We start from the raw sequence: 17,699 nt of genomic DNA, 5'->3' as shown, positions 1-17,699 counted from the left end.
CCGTTATATTAACAAGCTGACATCTGTCATATGCCCCTTTTTCTGCTTCATCCTACTCTCTAACTCCTTCATCATCCAGGGAACTCTTGCTTTGGTTGCCCTCCCTTTCCCCCTTGTGGGAATGTATCTAGACTTTACTAAAGGCTGCCCATTGCTCCATTACATTTCTGCTTGCCAGTCTTTAACTTCAATTTACCTGGGCCAGATCCTTCCTCAATTTGTTGAAATTAGCCCACCTCCCATTAAGTATTTTTATTCTGGATTGCTCCTTGTCCTTTTCCATATCTAATCCAAACCTTATGATGCTATGATCACTATTCCCAAGATGCTCCCTGATTGTGACATTTTCCACTTGCCCCTGTTCATTCCCCAGGACTAGATCCAGCAATGCCTCCTTCCTCATTGGGCAGGAAACATACTGATCAAGAAAATTCACCTGAACACACTTTAGAAATTCCTCCCCTTCTCTGCCCTTAACACAATCATTGCCCCATTCAATATTGGGGTCTCCCATTATCACTACTCTATAGTTCTTGCACCTCTCAGTAGTTTCTTTGCAAATCTGCTCCTCTATCTCCTTCCCACTATTTGGTGGCCTATAACATACACCACGAAGCGTAATAGCTCCTTTATTGTTTCTTAACTCCAACCAAGTAGATTCTGTCTTTGACCCCTCAAGGACATTCGCTCTTTCTAGCGCTGTAATATTTTCCTTAATCAAAACTGCTACCCCATCTCCATTATTTCCTTCCCTATCTTTCCTGAATACCTTACACCCAAGGATATTAAGCATCCAATCCTCCCCTTTTTTGAGCGATGTCTCATCAACCTTTTTAACCACACTTTGTGCATTCACACACATGCTCTTCCTCTACCCCTGCAGAATTTTCTGCACCCTCTCCTTGATGTCGCTTATCAGGGAGGCAACATAACATATGGGTCTCATGTTGACGCTAGCAGAATAGCCTGTCTTTCCCCTGACTATTGAATCCCCAATTACTATTGCATTCCTACACTTTGCGGTATCCCCCTGTGAAGTCCTTTGCCTTAGGGTGCCAGACTAGAAGGAAAGAAAGATTTGCATTTATATAATGCATTTCACAACATCAGGATGTCCCAACGCACTTTAAAAAGGAAAATACTAGCATTTATATAGCGCCTTACCATGACTTCAGGACGTCCCAAAGTGCTTTCCCGTCATGGAGCTAAAATTGAAGGTATAGGCTTCCTGTGACTGCTGGAGGCTTCAGCCAATCAGGAAGAATCAGGCATCAACAGAAAATAAAGGGCTACTAAACTCAATCCAATAATTCAAGCTCCAGACAAGCACTCCAAATGGACCTCCAGCCTCCTTTCACAGAAATAGGCTTCTGTTTAATAACAAACATTTCCTACCCACATTTTATTCTGAATGGTTTAATTTTTATGGGTTTTTCAATTGGCTATTTGTTTGGCACATCAACAGTTAACAGCTATTTCGGTCAATCATTACATTTCATCTGAATAACCGATGATGCCCCAAAATGGAACACTTTCAGGTGTCATGTCTTTGAAAGATCCAATATGAATGAGCACATGCCAGACATACACACACAGAGATTCACTCAAGCGTAGGGTGGTGTTTGCAAGGAGTGCTGGTCAGGAAATCACTGGCCTGCAGTATCTAACTTTGCATCCATTTAAATTAATAGACAAGAAAAAAAATGCAATTGTAACTTTCTGTAAATTGCAGCAGTTTCTGGGATTATGGATTGGAGAGCTCCCTGTGAGCGTGACTCCCAACAGGGAGTGCCAAATTCAGCAGTCAATGTTGGGCAGCGGATGTCAGTACACGCACATGCTATTATGTGTCATTTGTACAACTAGAGGATGCTTATGTAATCATTTGTTATAACAAATAAATACTACACAACACTGAACCCACTTCAACCTGCTTTAGAAGATTTCTCTCCTTAGAGAGGGTGCAGAAAAGATTTACAGGAATGGGTCCAGGGGTGAGGGACTTCAGTTATGTGGATAGACTAGAGAAGCTGGGGTTGTTGGTCTTGGAGCAGAGAAGTTTGAGAGGAGATTTGATACAGGTATTCAAAATCATGAGGGATCTGGACAGTGTAGATAGGGAGAAACTGTTCCCATTGGCAGAAGGGTCGAGAACCAGAGGACACAGACTCAAAGTGGTTGGCAAAAGAACCAAAGGCAACATGAGGAAAAACTTTTTTACGCAGCGAGTGGTTAGGATCTAGAATGCACTGCCTGAAAGGGTGGTGGAGGCAGACTCAATCATGGCTTTCAAAAGAGAATTGGATAAGTACCTGAGGGGAAACAAATTGCAGGGCTCCGGGGGGTGGGCGGGGAGTGGGAGTAGTTGAAGTGCTCTTGCAGAGATTCGGCATGGGCTCGATGGGCCGAATGGCCTCTTTCTGTGCTGTAACCATTCGTTGATTCTATGATTCTCTCAACTCTGTAAACAAAGGCTATAATCTGTAACCTTAGAATTTCCTGCGATTTACAGGTTTATTTGCACTTTTTCCATCATAGACGTGTGACTACATCATCTCCCCTGCTTGTACTTCAAGCATTTGTGTTCAATCTAATTGCAAATCAGTACTGGGAGATGTAAACCCAACTACTGCCAATGCATAGGTTGGTGCTGTGTAATCAGTATGAGCTGAAGCTTTTGTGCTAAATCAGATATACCGAAGTTTAAAAATAATTACCACTTCCCTGAAGAATGTGTAGGTGTTTCTGTATACTATGCAAGGATTAGATTTCTACAGACTAAAATCTTTCTTTTAAAATGAATGTTTCATTCAGTTGTAACACACTGAATTACTCGTTGTCAATCTAGTTCGTTCAAACATACTGAACTAACTTTATATACGATGACTAATGTTCAAATCCTTTTCAATTCCTCTGAATACATTATACTCCTCTGCCTTTTCACACTCATTGCATTTAATAGCGTGCATTTGAATAATATCGGGATGGTACCTGCACTGACAACACTCAGATTAGAAATAGTTTGAACTGGAGAGACGGAGTTAACGTGACTGATTGAATGATTTGCTGCTGCACAATTTGGAGAGATGGGGTTAACAGATTTAAATATTGCCAATATCTCCAGAATGTTATATGAGGCAGGCAAAGTTAGAATTATTTTGTCACCACTCAGCAGGTCTGTTCTTATTCCACCTCTTATCACACTTCTACATTACTCTGAAACTTCAGCACAGAACAGGTACCACGAGGCAAATGGTTTCAGTGACTCACTGAGCAGACCTTTTGAAGCAGCACTTCCCCTGAATATACTGCATGGGCTAGTTGCTTGTAGTACACTCAGAACACATCGGCAGAACAGTGCTGCGCTGCATGCTGCACGATGTAGCAATCAAAAGACGTACTCAATTCAAAGTAGGGGGTGAGGGAGGGGGGCAACAGCAAGTGGAAGTGAAAAAGGTTGATGATCTGATAGTGCCACATCCAGCAGAGTTATTAGGGTACAGGGAAATATAACATCATCAGCTTATGATTGACAAGTTCTTTTGGTTGAAGTATTAATATAACCCTGCACCAGGCCCCTGGAGCGAGCCTTTGACTTTGTGGTAACACTCCCACATCTGAGTCTCCAGAGTGGAGACCAGAACTCCGGCTTTGAATTCTGGATTGACATCCAGCGGGATAGTCGCATCTGCTGGGTGTGGGTGCCTCCCCCACCTCTCATTGTATGGGTTGTGGGAGCCCATTAAAAACCTGCCCTCTTACAGGATGAACCACCCTATTGGCTGGTATAAAAATGTTTATCGCCATAGAAGAAGCCCTCATGTCATAGCCTCTCAGACTGCTAATCAGCCGACATAACCTTCCACCACTTCACACTATTCTCCAAGGAAAGAGCGTAAAGATACAAAAACAGCAATAGGACACTCCCATACTATCTTCTCAGATAAGCCAGTTTTCCCTCTAATCATTCTGTTGCAGGTCATCCTTACATATATTGTTATTCGCATTGTCCTGCTTGGTTGTTGCATGTCAGTTGCAATCATAGCAATGGCCAATTGCCAAATATTAAATGAGGGCGCTCTGCTTCTTCCTTGAACAAAGGCCCAACCGGTTCCCATCCATCACCACCCTCCTCTGCCTGGCTGAACCTGTTCTCACATTGAACAACCTCTCCTTTGACTCCACTCACTTCCTCCAAATCAAAGGCGTTGCTATGGGAATCCGTATGGGTCCTGACTATGCCTGCCTTTTCATGGATATGTTCCAGTCGTACTCAGGTCCCCTCCCTCACCTCATATTCTGGTACATTGATGACTGTATCAGTGCCATTTCCAGCTCTCGCCCTGAACTGGAAAATTTCATTCATTTTGCTTCCAATTTCCATCCTTCCCTCACGTTCACTTGGCCCATCTCCGACTCTTCCCTTCCCATCGTCGACTTCTCTGTCTCCATTTCTGGGGAGACGCTGTCACCCAGTATCTACTATAAGCCCACTGACTCCCACAGCTACCTTGAGTACACTTCTTCCCACCCCGCTTCCTGTAAGGACTCTATTCCATTCTCCCAGTTTCTCTGTCTCTGTCGCATCTGTTCAGAAAATGCCACCTTCCCTTCTATTGCTTCGATATGTCTTCCTTTTTCCTCAACCGAGGATTCTCCTCCACCATGGTTGACATGGCCTTTGACCGTGTCCATTTTATTTCCTGCTCTTCTGCTCTCACCCCTTCCCCTCCCTCCTAGAACCACAATATGGTTGCCCTTGTCCTCACCTTACACTCCACCTGCCTCTACATTCAACAGATCATACTCCACTATTTCCACTGTTTCCACCATCTCCAGCATGATCCCACCACCAAAGGCATCTTCTCTTCCCCACACCCTGGTCCAATCCTCAATCACCCCCAACAACCCCTCTCCTTACCATGATACCTTCCCATGCAAGCATAGGAGATGCAACACCTGCCCTTTTACCTCCTCCTTCCCACTGTCCAGTGCCCCAAACACTCCTTCCAGGTGAAACAATGATTTACCTGTACCTTTTCCAATTTAGTATACTGTATTCGCTGGTCATGATTCGGTCTCCTCTACATTGGGGAGAGCAAATGCAGATTGGCGATCACAAAAGTGTACCCATGTGCTGCGGTGCTACCCACTTTTGCATCATTTGCCATCTCTGCCTCATGCTCTCTTGGTATGAGAGTTCTTGTTCACTGATATTGGTTTGCAATGTTGTTCCAAGTTGCATTAAACTGTCACATCTTGGATTATCACCCCATCATATTGGCAGCAAATGGGGGATCATTCATGAGAGGCCTCACCTATTCTGGGTGTGGACACCTCCACTGCAGCTGTCATGGATGTTGGTATGGTGCCAGTGGCAGTCTGATAGACAGACACCTCTCCATGATGGCACCAAGATTGGCCACAGCGACAGTAAACCAAGTGCATGAGACAGGAACAGTATAGCACCCCAATGTCATGCAAGGAACAATGTGAATCATTACAGTTACTGCAAAAGCAGCATTCTCCTTTTTGAAGTAGTCCTGGTGATATCTGAATATCTGAGCACTGCAGTCACATCACCTGGCCCTTTCTTACCACTGCATAATCTTGTGATCCCATCTCTAACCCAATGTTCAAGCCGCCCTCAGTGAGTGTGTCTGTGATGCTGCTTGTTAACGCTGGTGGTGATACTGGGTGCATTATAAGCAGCTGCATTTCCCACATTACAGCAGTGACTACACTCCAAAAGTACTTCATTGGCTGGAAAGTGCTTTGAGACGTCCGGTGGCCGTGAAAGGCGCTATATAAATCCAAGTCTTTCTTTCTTTCTATACCGGGACAGACATTATGGGCTGCCTGCAGTTGCACATGGCAGTGACTTTGTGGGCTATGCTGAAGGTATAACCTTTAAACCACACAAGAACATGCACTATCTAGGGTATTGGCTAGTAGCTGTGGCCTCCGCACCCACACAGGTTATCACCTACACTCTGAGGTCTTACAAGTTAAATCATCTACAATCAACTCCTCACATAGTGGTTAACATACAGATCTGGGAAAGTCAATTTCCAGTCACTTGTTGCTGCCTTCTGTTGTGTGTTAGTTTAGCCTGTAAAAAGGGAAATGTGCTGGCATTGGAGCAGCAATTACACTATGCATGGATCTTGTACGACTTACTCCACGTGGATTCCAACTAAACTTCCACCCTTCGTGCTTCGGATCCACCCAGGATTACAAATATCTCCAAGATATTCATCGTTCCTCGAACTACTGCTCTCGCCGCATCCTGAGATCCACGCTCAACGCCATGCGGCGCCACATGAACACACTCGACTTCTCTCTTCAGCAACACCGGCGCACTCTATCTCAAAGCTGTCCGGGTCCTCAGTTCCACTTCATCCTTCGACTCATCCGACGCTTCAACAAAAAACTTTTCTTCTTCCTTTCCGATGTCAAGGATCGCAAGCTTCATCAACTCTTGGACACCAACGCCCCTCCGGAACCTTCTTCCCCTTCACTTTCCTCTGACCCCCCTTCTCCCAATCTCACCCCCTGCCGTGTGTTCACTATCCCCTCTGACCTTCCACTCTCTGACCCTGAACGATCAGTCCTCAGCAAAGGCCTGAGCTTCATCCCCTTACGCCCCCACCTCAATGAATTTCGAGCTCGGCACGATGCTGAGCTCTTTTTCCGCTGCCTTCGTCTCCGTGCCCACTTCTTTGGCCAGGAGTCCTCCCCCCGCACAACTGACCCTTTCTCCCGCTTGCAGAATTCCCATTCTACCTGGACCCCTCCCCCGGCCTCTTACCCTCTCTAGATCTTTTCATCGCTAACTGCCGCCGTGACATCGGCCGTCTCCATTTCTCTGCTCCCCTCACTCACTCCAACCTACCTCCCTCTGAACTTGCAGCACTCCATTCTCTTAGATCCAACCCTGACATTGTCATTAAACCCGCTGACAAGGGTGGTGCTGTTGTTGTTTGGCGCACTGACCTCTACCTAGCGGAAGCTGAACGCCAACTCTCCGACACCTGCTCCTACCTCCACCTGGACCATGACCCCACTACCGAACATCAAACCACCGTTTCCAAGACTGTCACTGACCTCATCTCCTCTGGAGATCTTCCCCCCGCTGCCACCAACCTCATAGTTCCCCAACCCCGCACAGCCCGCTTCTACCTCCTTCCCAAGATCCACAAACAGGACTGCCCTGGTAGACCCATTGTTTCAGCCTGTTCTTGCCCTACGGAACTTATCTCTTCCTATCTTGACTCTATCTTTTCTCCCCTTGTCCAGTCTCTTCCCACCTACATCCGCGACTCTTCGGACGCCCTCCGCCACTTTAACAGTTTCCAGTTTCCTGGCCCCAACCGCTTCCTTTTCACCATGGACGTACAATCCCTCTACACCTCCATCCCCCACCCGGATGGCCTGAGGGCACTCCGCTTCTTCCTCGAACAGAGGCCCGACCAGTCCCTATCCACCACGACCCTCCTCCGCCTGGCTGAACTTGTTCTCACATTGAACAACTTCTCCTTTAACTCCACTCATTTCCTCCAAATCAAAGGTGTTGCCATGGGTACCCGCATGGGTCCTAGCTATGCCTGCCTTTTCGTGGGCTATGTGGAACAATCTTTGTTCCAGTCCTACTCGGGTCCCCTCCCTCACCTCTTTTTCCGATACATTGATGACTGTATCGGTGCCGTTTCCTGCTCTCGCCCCGAACTTGACAATTTCATTCACTTTGCCTCCAATTTCCACCCTTCCCTCACCTTCACATGGTCCATCTCTGACTCTTCCCTTCCCTTCCTCGACTTCTCCGTCTCCATCTCTGGGGATAGGTTATCGACCAATATTTACTACTAGCCCACTGACTCCCACAGCTACCTGGACTACACTTCCTCCCACCCCGCTTCCTGTAAGGACTCTATTCCATTCTCCCAGTTTCTCCGCCTCCGCCGTATCTGCTCCGACGATGCCACCTTCCACACCAGTGCTTCAGACATGTCTTCCTTTTTCCGCAACCGAGGATTCCCCTCTACCGTGGTTGACACTGCCCTCGACCGTGTCAGTTCTATCTCCCGCACCTCTGCCCTCACCCCTGCCCCTCCCTCCCGGAACCACGATAGGGTTCCCCTTGTCCTCACCTTTCACCCCACCAGCCTCCACATTCAACGGATCATCCTCCGGCATTTCCGCTACCTCCAAAGTGATCCCACCACCAAACGTATCTTCCCCTCCCCTCCCCTTTCAGCATTCCGCAGGGACCGCTCTCTCCGAGACACCCTAGTCCACTCCTCTATCACCCCAAACAGCCCTTCCCCTTCGCCTGGCACCTTCCCGTGCAAGCGGAGGAGATGTAACACCTGCCCCTATACCTCCCCCCTCCCCACTGTCCAGGGCCCCAAACACCCCTTCCAGGTGAAACAGCGATTTACTTGTACTTCTCGCAATCTAGTATACTGTATTCGCTGCTCACGATGCGGTCTCCTCTACATTGGGGAGACCAAACGCAGATTGGGTGACCGCTTTGCGGAACACCTCCGTTCAGTCCGTAAGGGTGACCCCGAGCTTCCGGTCGCCTGTCATTTCAATTCACCGCTCCATTCCCACTCGGACCTCACCGTCCTTGGCCTCTTGTACTGTTCCACGGAAGCTCAACGTAAACTCGAGGAACAGCACCTCATCTTCCGATTAGGCAGTCTGCAGCCTTCCGGTCTCAATATCGAGTTCAACAATTTCAGATCATAACCTCGGCCCCTATTTCATTTTCACTTATATTTTTCCACTCCTTTCCTTTCCCCCCCCCCCTTTCCTTTTGTTTCTCTCTCACACCTGGCAGCTATCTTTTGCCCTGCCAGTACACTTTACACCTAATCACAGCCTATTACCATCTCGTCTAGCTTCTAATCTCTTTTACTTCTTTTGGTTCTTTTATTCTTTTGTCCGATCGCAGCCCTGCCTTCGATCTAGTTCCTTTTCTCTCCAGTTTTGAAGAAGGGTCAAACCCGAAACGTCAACTCAAATTTCTCTGCACGGATGTTGCCTGACTTGCTGAGTTTTTCCAGCATTTTCTGTTGTTATTTCGGATTTCCAACATCTGCAGTATTTTGCTATCGTAAGAAGGTAATCTTAGTAGTAACATAGTTGCTGATGTGCTATTGGAATAAGCTTATATATGTTATGGCCCAAGTAATTCATAGCAACAGGGTAATTCATGAAATTAAACCATTCTTACTACTCTTACAACAGCCTTACATAGAATTATATAGAACGTGCAGCGCAGAAACAGAAACAGGCCATTCAGCCCAGCTGGTCTGTACTGGTGTTCCACAGGACCTCCTCCCACCTTACTTCATCTAACCCTATCAACGTATTCTTCTACAGCTGCAAAAATAACCCTTGTAACACCATCTAGATTTGAGCATCTCTTCCCATCATACAACAACAACGCTTACATTTCCTGCCAAGTACATTGAGAAATGGACACTATTTTCACCTCATCTTTAGCAGATCTGCCTTCCCTGTTGGGCTGTCGCGGTCCGCCCAAGTGCCCTGCAGTTTTCACTACCCACTCCATGTACATTCCACTGGGGGCGTTAGCTGTGAGTCTCGCTGCTTGTTCACCTCCATTCCCCATTAAACTGGATCGCCTCACTGCAGCAAGAGCTAAAATCTTAAAAGATTTAGAGCAGCTGATTAAGGATGTTTGAAGTTCTGTGTCCATTGCCGGCACCTATCAAACACGGTTCACTGCAAGCAACGTTTATCTGTACAGGGATTTTTTAAAAACGAAACCCGATTCCGATCCAAAAATCGCAAGCCCAGAGGATCGGAGTGAATGAAATTAAGAGCGGGGACAAAGCCCCACTTCGTGATGTCCTTTCAGCAGCTCCAGTGTGTACAGGGAAGTCTTTGCTCGTACAGCTCTGTCCCATCATTTGTTATTCCGTCTAGCAATAAGCTGACGGTGAGTTTATTGTGTGAGCCTGGGTTTTATATTGGCAGTATTAATAGCAACTTTAAAATAGATTCCGTGCCAGTTTGGCTAATGTCACACAAAAAAATCACTTAAAAAGTGTTTATTTGGCAAGCAACACAAGTTCCAGTTTACCACCAGATCGTGTACTTATCTTTCTGTGCCTTTAGGAAGGGATTGCAGGAAGCATGGCTCCAACACGCCGATCGCTATTTCTGCAAAGCTCTCAGTGACTCCTGGCGCTTCACTTCTGATCCCGGCGGTCCAGGCAATGAATGGGAGATTTTGGTCCTTGCCATTTACTCGAATGATGCTGGAAATGGTACAGGCGATCTGACTGTCGCTGAAGCGGAGTTAGTCATGTGTGAACCTCCAGGGACTGAAATTAAACAAATGTCCTGCTTTCCCTGGTGCTGGGAACACCTAACCGAAATGCTAGATCAGCAAACACTCTAAAAAAAAAATCATATATTAAAAATCTTAGTCTGCGCACACCGTCATATTTTTTTCCACTATAATTTCCAATGTTCACATTTATAATGGAAACTCTCCATGTAAACTTGTCACACTACAATTGCAGCCTCCCCTAGTGGACGCGCTGCAGTCCCACTGACAGGAAGGGGTCATTGTGTGACAAGTTTATATTGGCAGTTTCCGTTCTAAACCTGGGCATAGGAAATTATAATGGAAATAAAATAAGGACAAAATGTAGGACGTTAGGGCCTAGAAATTCAGTATAGCCACTTTTGGGGCGGTAAAGTCGGGCGGCCGCTAAAGTTTGCGCCCGGCGCAAAGTCGAGCCCCCTTCGTCGATATTCAGTTGCATCGCCCTAAGAGGTTGCTGCTGCGCTAAAACAGGCGATGCACGACTATCATTAGGCGCTAAGCCGGCAGCCCGGGGCGCTAACACCGGAAGTTGGGCGCAGGGCAGGTGCAGCGAGCTGCTGATTGCCGGCAGACACTCTGGCTCCGGTGAGCTCTTAAAGGGGGAGGGTGGATTTGTTTTTTTGAAAGGCCGAGACTAGTGTATTTGTGTTGAGGGCTTCTCTCCATCAGTTTGTTATGTGGCTCCTCCTCCTCCTCCTCCTCCTGAAGGAGTGTTGCAAAACGGCTGCCTTTTCTACTGCAGGAGTGCCCTTTAATTTGCGCTCCCCACGGCCCGCATCGGCTGAGCACCGTTCGACTCAACAGTCGCTAGGGCCGCCAGGCGCACAATGGGGCGGCGCGAGTGAAGTTCCGGTTCCGGGCACACAAAGGGCGTTGCACGACGAAATGACGTCATGATCTGCGCGCGCAGATGAGCGCGCGCAATGACTTTGTGCCGGCGCTAAATGTCTACTGAAGTTGGGGCGAGGCGCAGATCGCGCTGCGCCCGGGCGCTAAGCGCCTAGCGCTCGAGATCTACTCCTCCTAAGGCGCTAACGGCTGGCGCAGCCAACTGAATTTCTAGGCCTAGGACTTTTAAATGAGAGCTGAATTATGTCTGCACGGCCTAGCCCAGTTATCGAATATTACAGCACAGCTGGAGGCCATTCAGCCCATCGTGCCTGTGCCGGCTCTTTGAAAGAGCTCTCCAATTAGTCCCACTCCTCCGCCCTTTCCCCATAGCCCTGCCATGTTTTCCTCTTCAAGTATTTATCCAATTCCCTTTTGAAAGTTATTATTGAATCACCCCTTCAGGCAGTGCAATCCGGATCATAACAACTCGCTGCATAAAATAATTCTCCTCATCTCGCCTCAGGTTCTTTTTTCAATTTCCTTAAATCTGTGTCCTCTGGTTACTGACCCTTGATTAACTTTCTCTGCTTTAAGGAGGTGTCTATGGAGGCCCACCCTCCAACCCTGCTTCACCTAAAGACTACACTTGGGATGACTCCCTGGGTGGATCTGATTTTGGGGGTAGAACACAGATGTTATGAATGGAATGCATTTCTGCATACACTGTGGACAGTTGGGAAAGTTAACTAAAGAAAATCCAACTAAGGAGGAGTAACTGACAAATGTTAGAGGCAATATCTGCTTTTTGATTGCAGCTGTTGGGATTTGAATTTTTACATTAAAATGGTGCCTTCTGGTTAATTTTAAGCACTGTTTTACTTTACAATTGATAGATTCTTAATCTAAAAAAAATGACAGGAAAAATAACTTAGCATTTGGGTTTATCCATATTCAAGATTACAAGCTAATTACAGATGAGGAATGATATTTGAACCATCTTAATGCATCCATCGACAATGACATTGCAAAGTCCAACTAGCTTGTTAATGATTCCAGGGTTTATTCCATGTATTGATCATTCTTTGTGTGAAGAAAAACTCCCTGACATCTGCCCTAAATGTGGCTTTTACTAGTTTGAACCTGTGGCCCACTGTTCTACTAATATGATTTAGTTTAATGTAATTATCCAGATTTACCTTTTCCATACTATTTGCTATCTTATATACCTTTATAAACTCACATCTGACACCTCCTTTCAAAGCTGAACAGCCCAGCTCTCTCCAGTCTTTCCTCGCAGCTCAGACATCTAACACTGGGGATCATTATTGTAGCTCTTTGCACTGCCTCCAACATTTAAATGTCTCCTTTGTGTTTTGGTGTCCAGAACTGGACACAATCAACATATGAACCCAAACATCACTTCCCCAAAAACTACTTCAAAAGTCGCTTTGCCTTCTTCACAGATTGTTCCCCGGACCCCTTCCCCCAGTTCAAGAGGCATTCTCCCTCTCCAACTGCTCCCAGTTTACAGAAACACTCTCTCACCTCATCCCCAAGTTTATAGAGACACTCATTTCCTCCAATGCTCCTCCTCAGGTCACAGAGGCACTCTACTACCCTGATGTACTTTTTTTCCTATCAGTCCTGGCTGCCCTCCTACCTGCAATGGATTCTGTGCTGATTTATTCTAAGACCAGGAATTCCCATTTGTAGCCCAGAGAGGATGTTTATTGGAGGTGGTATCACGTTGTTTAATGTGGTCTGCTTGGGAATCCAACCACCACAAGATAAGTGCAAGCGAGGGAAGCCTTTTGGCCTATCTAGCTCATCCTTTGTCTGGGGACAAAGCAGCAGAGCCAGCTATGAGCAGCAGCCGGAACCAGCAGGAACAAGAAATATGAAATGGGGCATGATCAATTTGTAGCCCGATCCCTTGGGGCAGTAAATCAGCAGTTGCAGTACAGCAACTGCTGCCATGGGGATAAGAAGAGTACACCTTGATCATGTATATACATTGCAGCTCTAAAGTGATTAAGAATCAAAGCTCAGTGACCTTGCCGGTCAGTGGCTTCTGCCACATGCTGTATTAAACTGGTATTTGTAGAATGTGATGGTTATTAAGGCATACTGGCAGACCCATTTCACCACAAGTTGCACAGAGCTCAGTATGTGTGCATGACTGCCTTCTCCTAATCTTGGTCAGGGAGCTGGAACAGTGGAAGTGCCGACCTGTAAATGCCCTGCTGAGTATTTCCAGCATTTTCTGTTTTTATTTCAGATTTCCAGCAACTGCAGTATTTTACTTTTGTAAATGAGCATGTAGAGCCTACATAGGAATGTCAAGTGTCTAAAAGAGTAAATGACACTGCCCTGATTGTTCGTTCCCTGTTCTAAATGGTTTAACCCACTGTGAAATGGTTTCCTCAACCTAGCTTGGTCATATACGTAGCTCTGTGTATGTGTGTTTGGACACTGCACTTCATGGGTGAGTAATCTTTAATGTTATGAGAGAGTAGATGGCAGCATTTACATTCTCACCACAAGATTGAGAAATAAATTTGTAAACTTTTCAGGAAGTCCAATGGACCATTTGGGCACTTGTAAAATGTGCTTTGCACAAGCCTGGATGTTAAGGTGCCTATTGGAGGTGGTTTCACATCTTTCAATATATTCTGCTTGGGAGTCAGACCACCACAAGATAAGTGTAAATGAGGGAGGTCCTTTGGTCCATCTAGCTCATCCTTCATTAGAAACCTACAATCCCCCCATCACCGCATCTGCATGCTTGTTGAATGACTTGATATTTAGCCTCCAATGCAACTCCCAAGTTATACTATGCTGCCACATTTCTATCAATGCACACCATAAATTGCGTGGCATCAATTTGAAGCTGACAGTGCAACTGTATCCTATGGCAACCTCAGGTTTGGGAAACCACAGTCTTATTACCCTTTCTACATTTTGGATGTCTCTCCTTAAGCTGACACTCAGTGAAGGCTGCCGGAAGAATCAGGGATAAGAGAAGTTTTTTTAATTACCTGAAAAATCCCACTGTGCATACAGTCAGGGTAGGTTGAGAAAGCCACAGCACAGTTGGATAAACCATCTGCACGAGGGCAAAGGTAATCAAGACAGCGGCAACTGTTCTTTTAGGTACCTGGGGCTATAAATTCGGTTGCCTAGCAGCCATTTTTTGGGCATTACGGGTGCCGAATTGAGTCAAAAATGGCATCCGAGCAGCGCACGCACACTTCTAGAGTGGGCCACTCCGGACGCCATTTTAGTGAGGGGGTTAGCATCGGCACTGGTAGCGTGCGCCATAAGTATGCAGAGTAGGCAGATCATGATGTCAATCAGCGGGTAATGCTGATTTGATGCCAGCACTGCCATTTTTGACCTCAACACTGGAGCTAACACCCTCTCTTAACCTCGTACAGCTGAACATGCATTCAGCAGCAGGAAGGATACCCCACCAGTGCTACAGGTTAGTTGCTGATTGATTTCTGCTAGCTGTTGCTGAGTTTGTAGAAGTGTTTGGTGCTTCCTACACTTCTTTAAAGTTGTCTAAAGTCTACAAGGAGTGGTGTGGCATGTGTTCAAGGACTTGGTACTGACTTGCAAGGGGTCTGCTCAGACCAGTTGCTCCCAGCCATGGGTGCAGTAGTTTGTATCCCCCTTGACCTGCAGCATGACAGGGAGAATGAGCAGAGGCGGCACAGAGCAGGAGAAGTTGCTAGAAGAGGCAGGAGGAGGAGGGGGAGAAGGGCTCTCAGCAGGAGGCCATGTCCACCCAGGGTCTTCAGGGAGCAATTCTCCTCCTCAACCTCAGCAAGGAACAGTACATGCAACTCTATTTTCTCTCCACAGATGTTGCCTGGCCTGCTGAGTTTTTCCAGCATTTTTTGTTGTTATTTTGGATTTCCAGCATCTGCAGTATTTTGCTATAGTACATGCGACGTCTCTGTTTTACTAAGGAGGTGATCACAGAAATCTGCCACCTGCTGCAGGGAGACGTGCAGCCTCAGTCCAGGGAGAGGACGTCATTGCCAGTGGCTGTAAAGGAGTCCGTGGCCTTGAACATCTTCGCTTCATGCTCCTTCCAGGCAGGAGCAGGCAACATCTGTAACATCTCCCAGTTCTCCATCCACGTTTGTGTAAGTGAGATGAGTGAGGCTCTGTATGCAAGGAGAGCTGAAAACATTTCACTGTCTCTTGCCAGAGAGTAGCAGACAGAGCGAGCATGCGGCTTCCCCAGGATAGCCGGCTTCCCCATGGTGCAGATGCCATTGACTGCACACACGTCACGTTGTGGGCGCCGCATCTCAATTCGGAGATGTACCGCAAGTTGTGAGATGTGGGTGTGAGCCTTGCAGCAGTGCTCCTTGCAGCAGTGCTAAGTGTGTGAGGGTGATATGGAGCATATGACTGTGAGGTATGAGTCGCGATTGATAGAGATTGTTGTAGGTGACTGATGGGGGTGTGGTGAATTCAGCAGCGTGTGAGGCTAGTGGTGCAGTTTGTGGGATATGGCATTTGAAGACGGATTCACTCACCTTGACCTTACTCATGTGAGGTCATTAGACTTCTTCATGCACTGCATCCAGGTCCTCGGGGCTACACTGCTTGCATTGACAGCGACGGCTATCTGCTCCCATTTCCTTTTCAGCGTCTGTCTGGAGGGTTTCCTGGCACCCTGTGGATACAGGACATCTCTCCTCCTATCCACCTCCTGCACCAGAGCCTCGAAAGCTGCATCTGAAAATCTGGGAGCCCTCACTCTGCCATGTTGGGCCATCTTCACTAGGTCACACACTCCTCTACAACGACTTCCAGTACCTGCAGCAGCCAGAATGCACCTCCCGTTTAAGAGGTGCAGGAGGCTTTAAGACCTGCAGGCTAGCTTTACTTGGTGCTAGTCTCGCACAAACCTGGGCTCCCCGCTGAGCGTGCAGCCACTCAGCACCGCATTTAGCGTTGGGTTGAACATCGCTATCATTATAATTAGCAGGCAGCACAATGTTCCCTGCGCCCGTTTTCGGGGGCTATCCAATTTTTAGCTCTTGGTATTCGAGTGTAGACCCCACCTGTCCCTTCATGGTTTAGCTCTCTCAATCGGTCCAGCTCCCTAACCAAAGGAGTGAGAAACACCAAAATCAGATATTTAGAGGCACTCACTCAGCTCTGCAAACAAGGACCGCATTAACATCCACAGGCGTGGCAACGCACTGACCAAGTTTGGCTCATTTGGTTTGCTAATCAATTATATATATCACTGAAAAATAAACACAGCTCCCTATGTCCTTATGTCCAATCGGGTCACTCTGAACATTACACCGACGTTGACAGCTCTGGGAGACTGGTTACATAACACACTACATAATAATGCACGGTCTATAAGGAAGGACCCATTACAATGCCACAACCTTTAATCCTGCAGTGACACCGATTGGGAATAAAAGAGCTTTGAAAGAGAACGGCTCCATTCCGTAGCTTTACTTTAAAAGTTACTGGCGATCTATTGCAATGCATCTCCACTTCTAAATGAATAGCGAGGGAGAGGGAGAGCGGCTGCGGGTTGGACGGGGCATGGGTGCGGGTGAAGGGACAGGGACAGATCATGATCCAGGTCCAGGTGCAGCACCAAGCACGCCGGTGCTTCGGAATGGTGCAAAGTGCAGCAAAGTGTTACTCACCCAATATGTTTCCAACCAGAGCAACGATGAAGACTACAATGTAGGCAACGATAAGGACCCACTCGTATTCCTTCGGATATAAATACTCCTTCCACAGGTAGCGAATAAATTCATCGTCGTAATCAGCGCTGGAAGCGCTGCTGTTGGTATCATTGAGCCCGAGGTGATCAGCCTTGGTGCCAGCAATCTCCATCTCCATCTCCTAACGCGGAGCTCATTGCAGTTTCTGCTCAGAGACTGCCCACTACTCCAGACCCGTCCCTTCCCCAGGAAAGGTAGCAAGGGACTTCGTGAAGCCGGTGACGCTGGGCAGGGGAGGGGAGGAGGAAGAGAAGGAGGAGGTTTACTGAATGGGCAGGCTCCCTTGATGCTTTTCCACTGCACACTCACCACAAACTTCATTCATCAGTCCTTCCAATCCACATCTCTCACCAGCCTCTGAAACGAGCATGTTCTACCCGCTGCAGGCTCAACACAGGGAGTGCAGGCGGGGGTGCATTTGTTTCAAAGCGCCACCCTGCAGAATCTCTCACTCTTGAGTCTGAGTAACACTAATGCAAACGCTATGGAGCGGGCTTTGGAAACCCAAGGGCCACGTTCCTCTGCGCCCCTGAAAGTCCAACCATCCCAGGCTGTTCAAAGCTGGAGAGCATTTTTCAAAGGACTTATACTCAAGTATATATGTAAGCGGATTCGTTGTAACAAGGATGCTTATCATAGAATTACAGCACAGAAGGAGGCCATTCGGCCCATCTTGTCCGTGCAGGCCGACAAAGATCTCTCCACCCTAATCCCACCTTCTAGCA

The 17,699-nt window shown here is 47.2% G+C and overlaps 1 protein-coding gene across 2 annotated transcripts in view; it reads right to left on the bottom strand.

Annotated features, from left to right (window-relative positions):
• Positions 1-17,145, bottom strand: part of hcrtr2 (hypocretin (orexin) receptor 2) — an 88,633-nt gene extending 71,488 nt beyond the window's left edge. For both annotated transcript variants that reach the window (XM_085996516.1, XM_085996517.1), the window contains exon 1: positions 16,894-17,145. In XM_085996516.1, the coding sequence (XP_085852642.1) occupies positions 16,894-17,092 (199 nt within the window). In that variant the 5' untranslated portion in view covers positions 17,093-17,145. The remainder of the gene's footprint in view (positions 1-16,893) is intronic.
• Between the last annotated feature and the right edge of the window lie 554 nt (positions 17,146-17,699).

This window comes from Somniosus microcephalus, chromosome 9 (genome assembly GCF_052327205.1).
Source record: "Somniosus microcephalus isolate GS21.2 chromosome 9, FLI_Smic_1.0, whole genome shotgun sequence".
NCBI classification, from domain to species: domain Eukaryota; kingdom Metazoa; phylum Chordata; class Chondrichthyes; order Squaliformes; family Somniosidae; genus Somniosus; species Somniosus microcephalus.
Note: the sequence above shows the minus strand (reverse complement) of the source record. Positions and strands in the feature narration are given on the sequence as shown.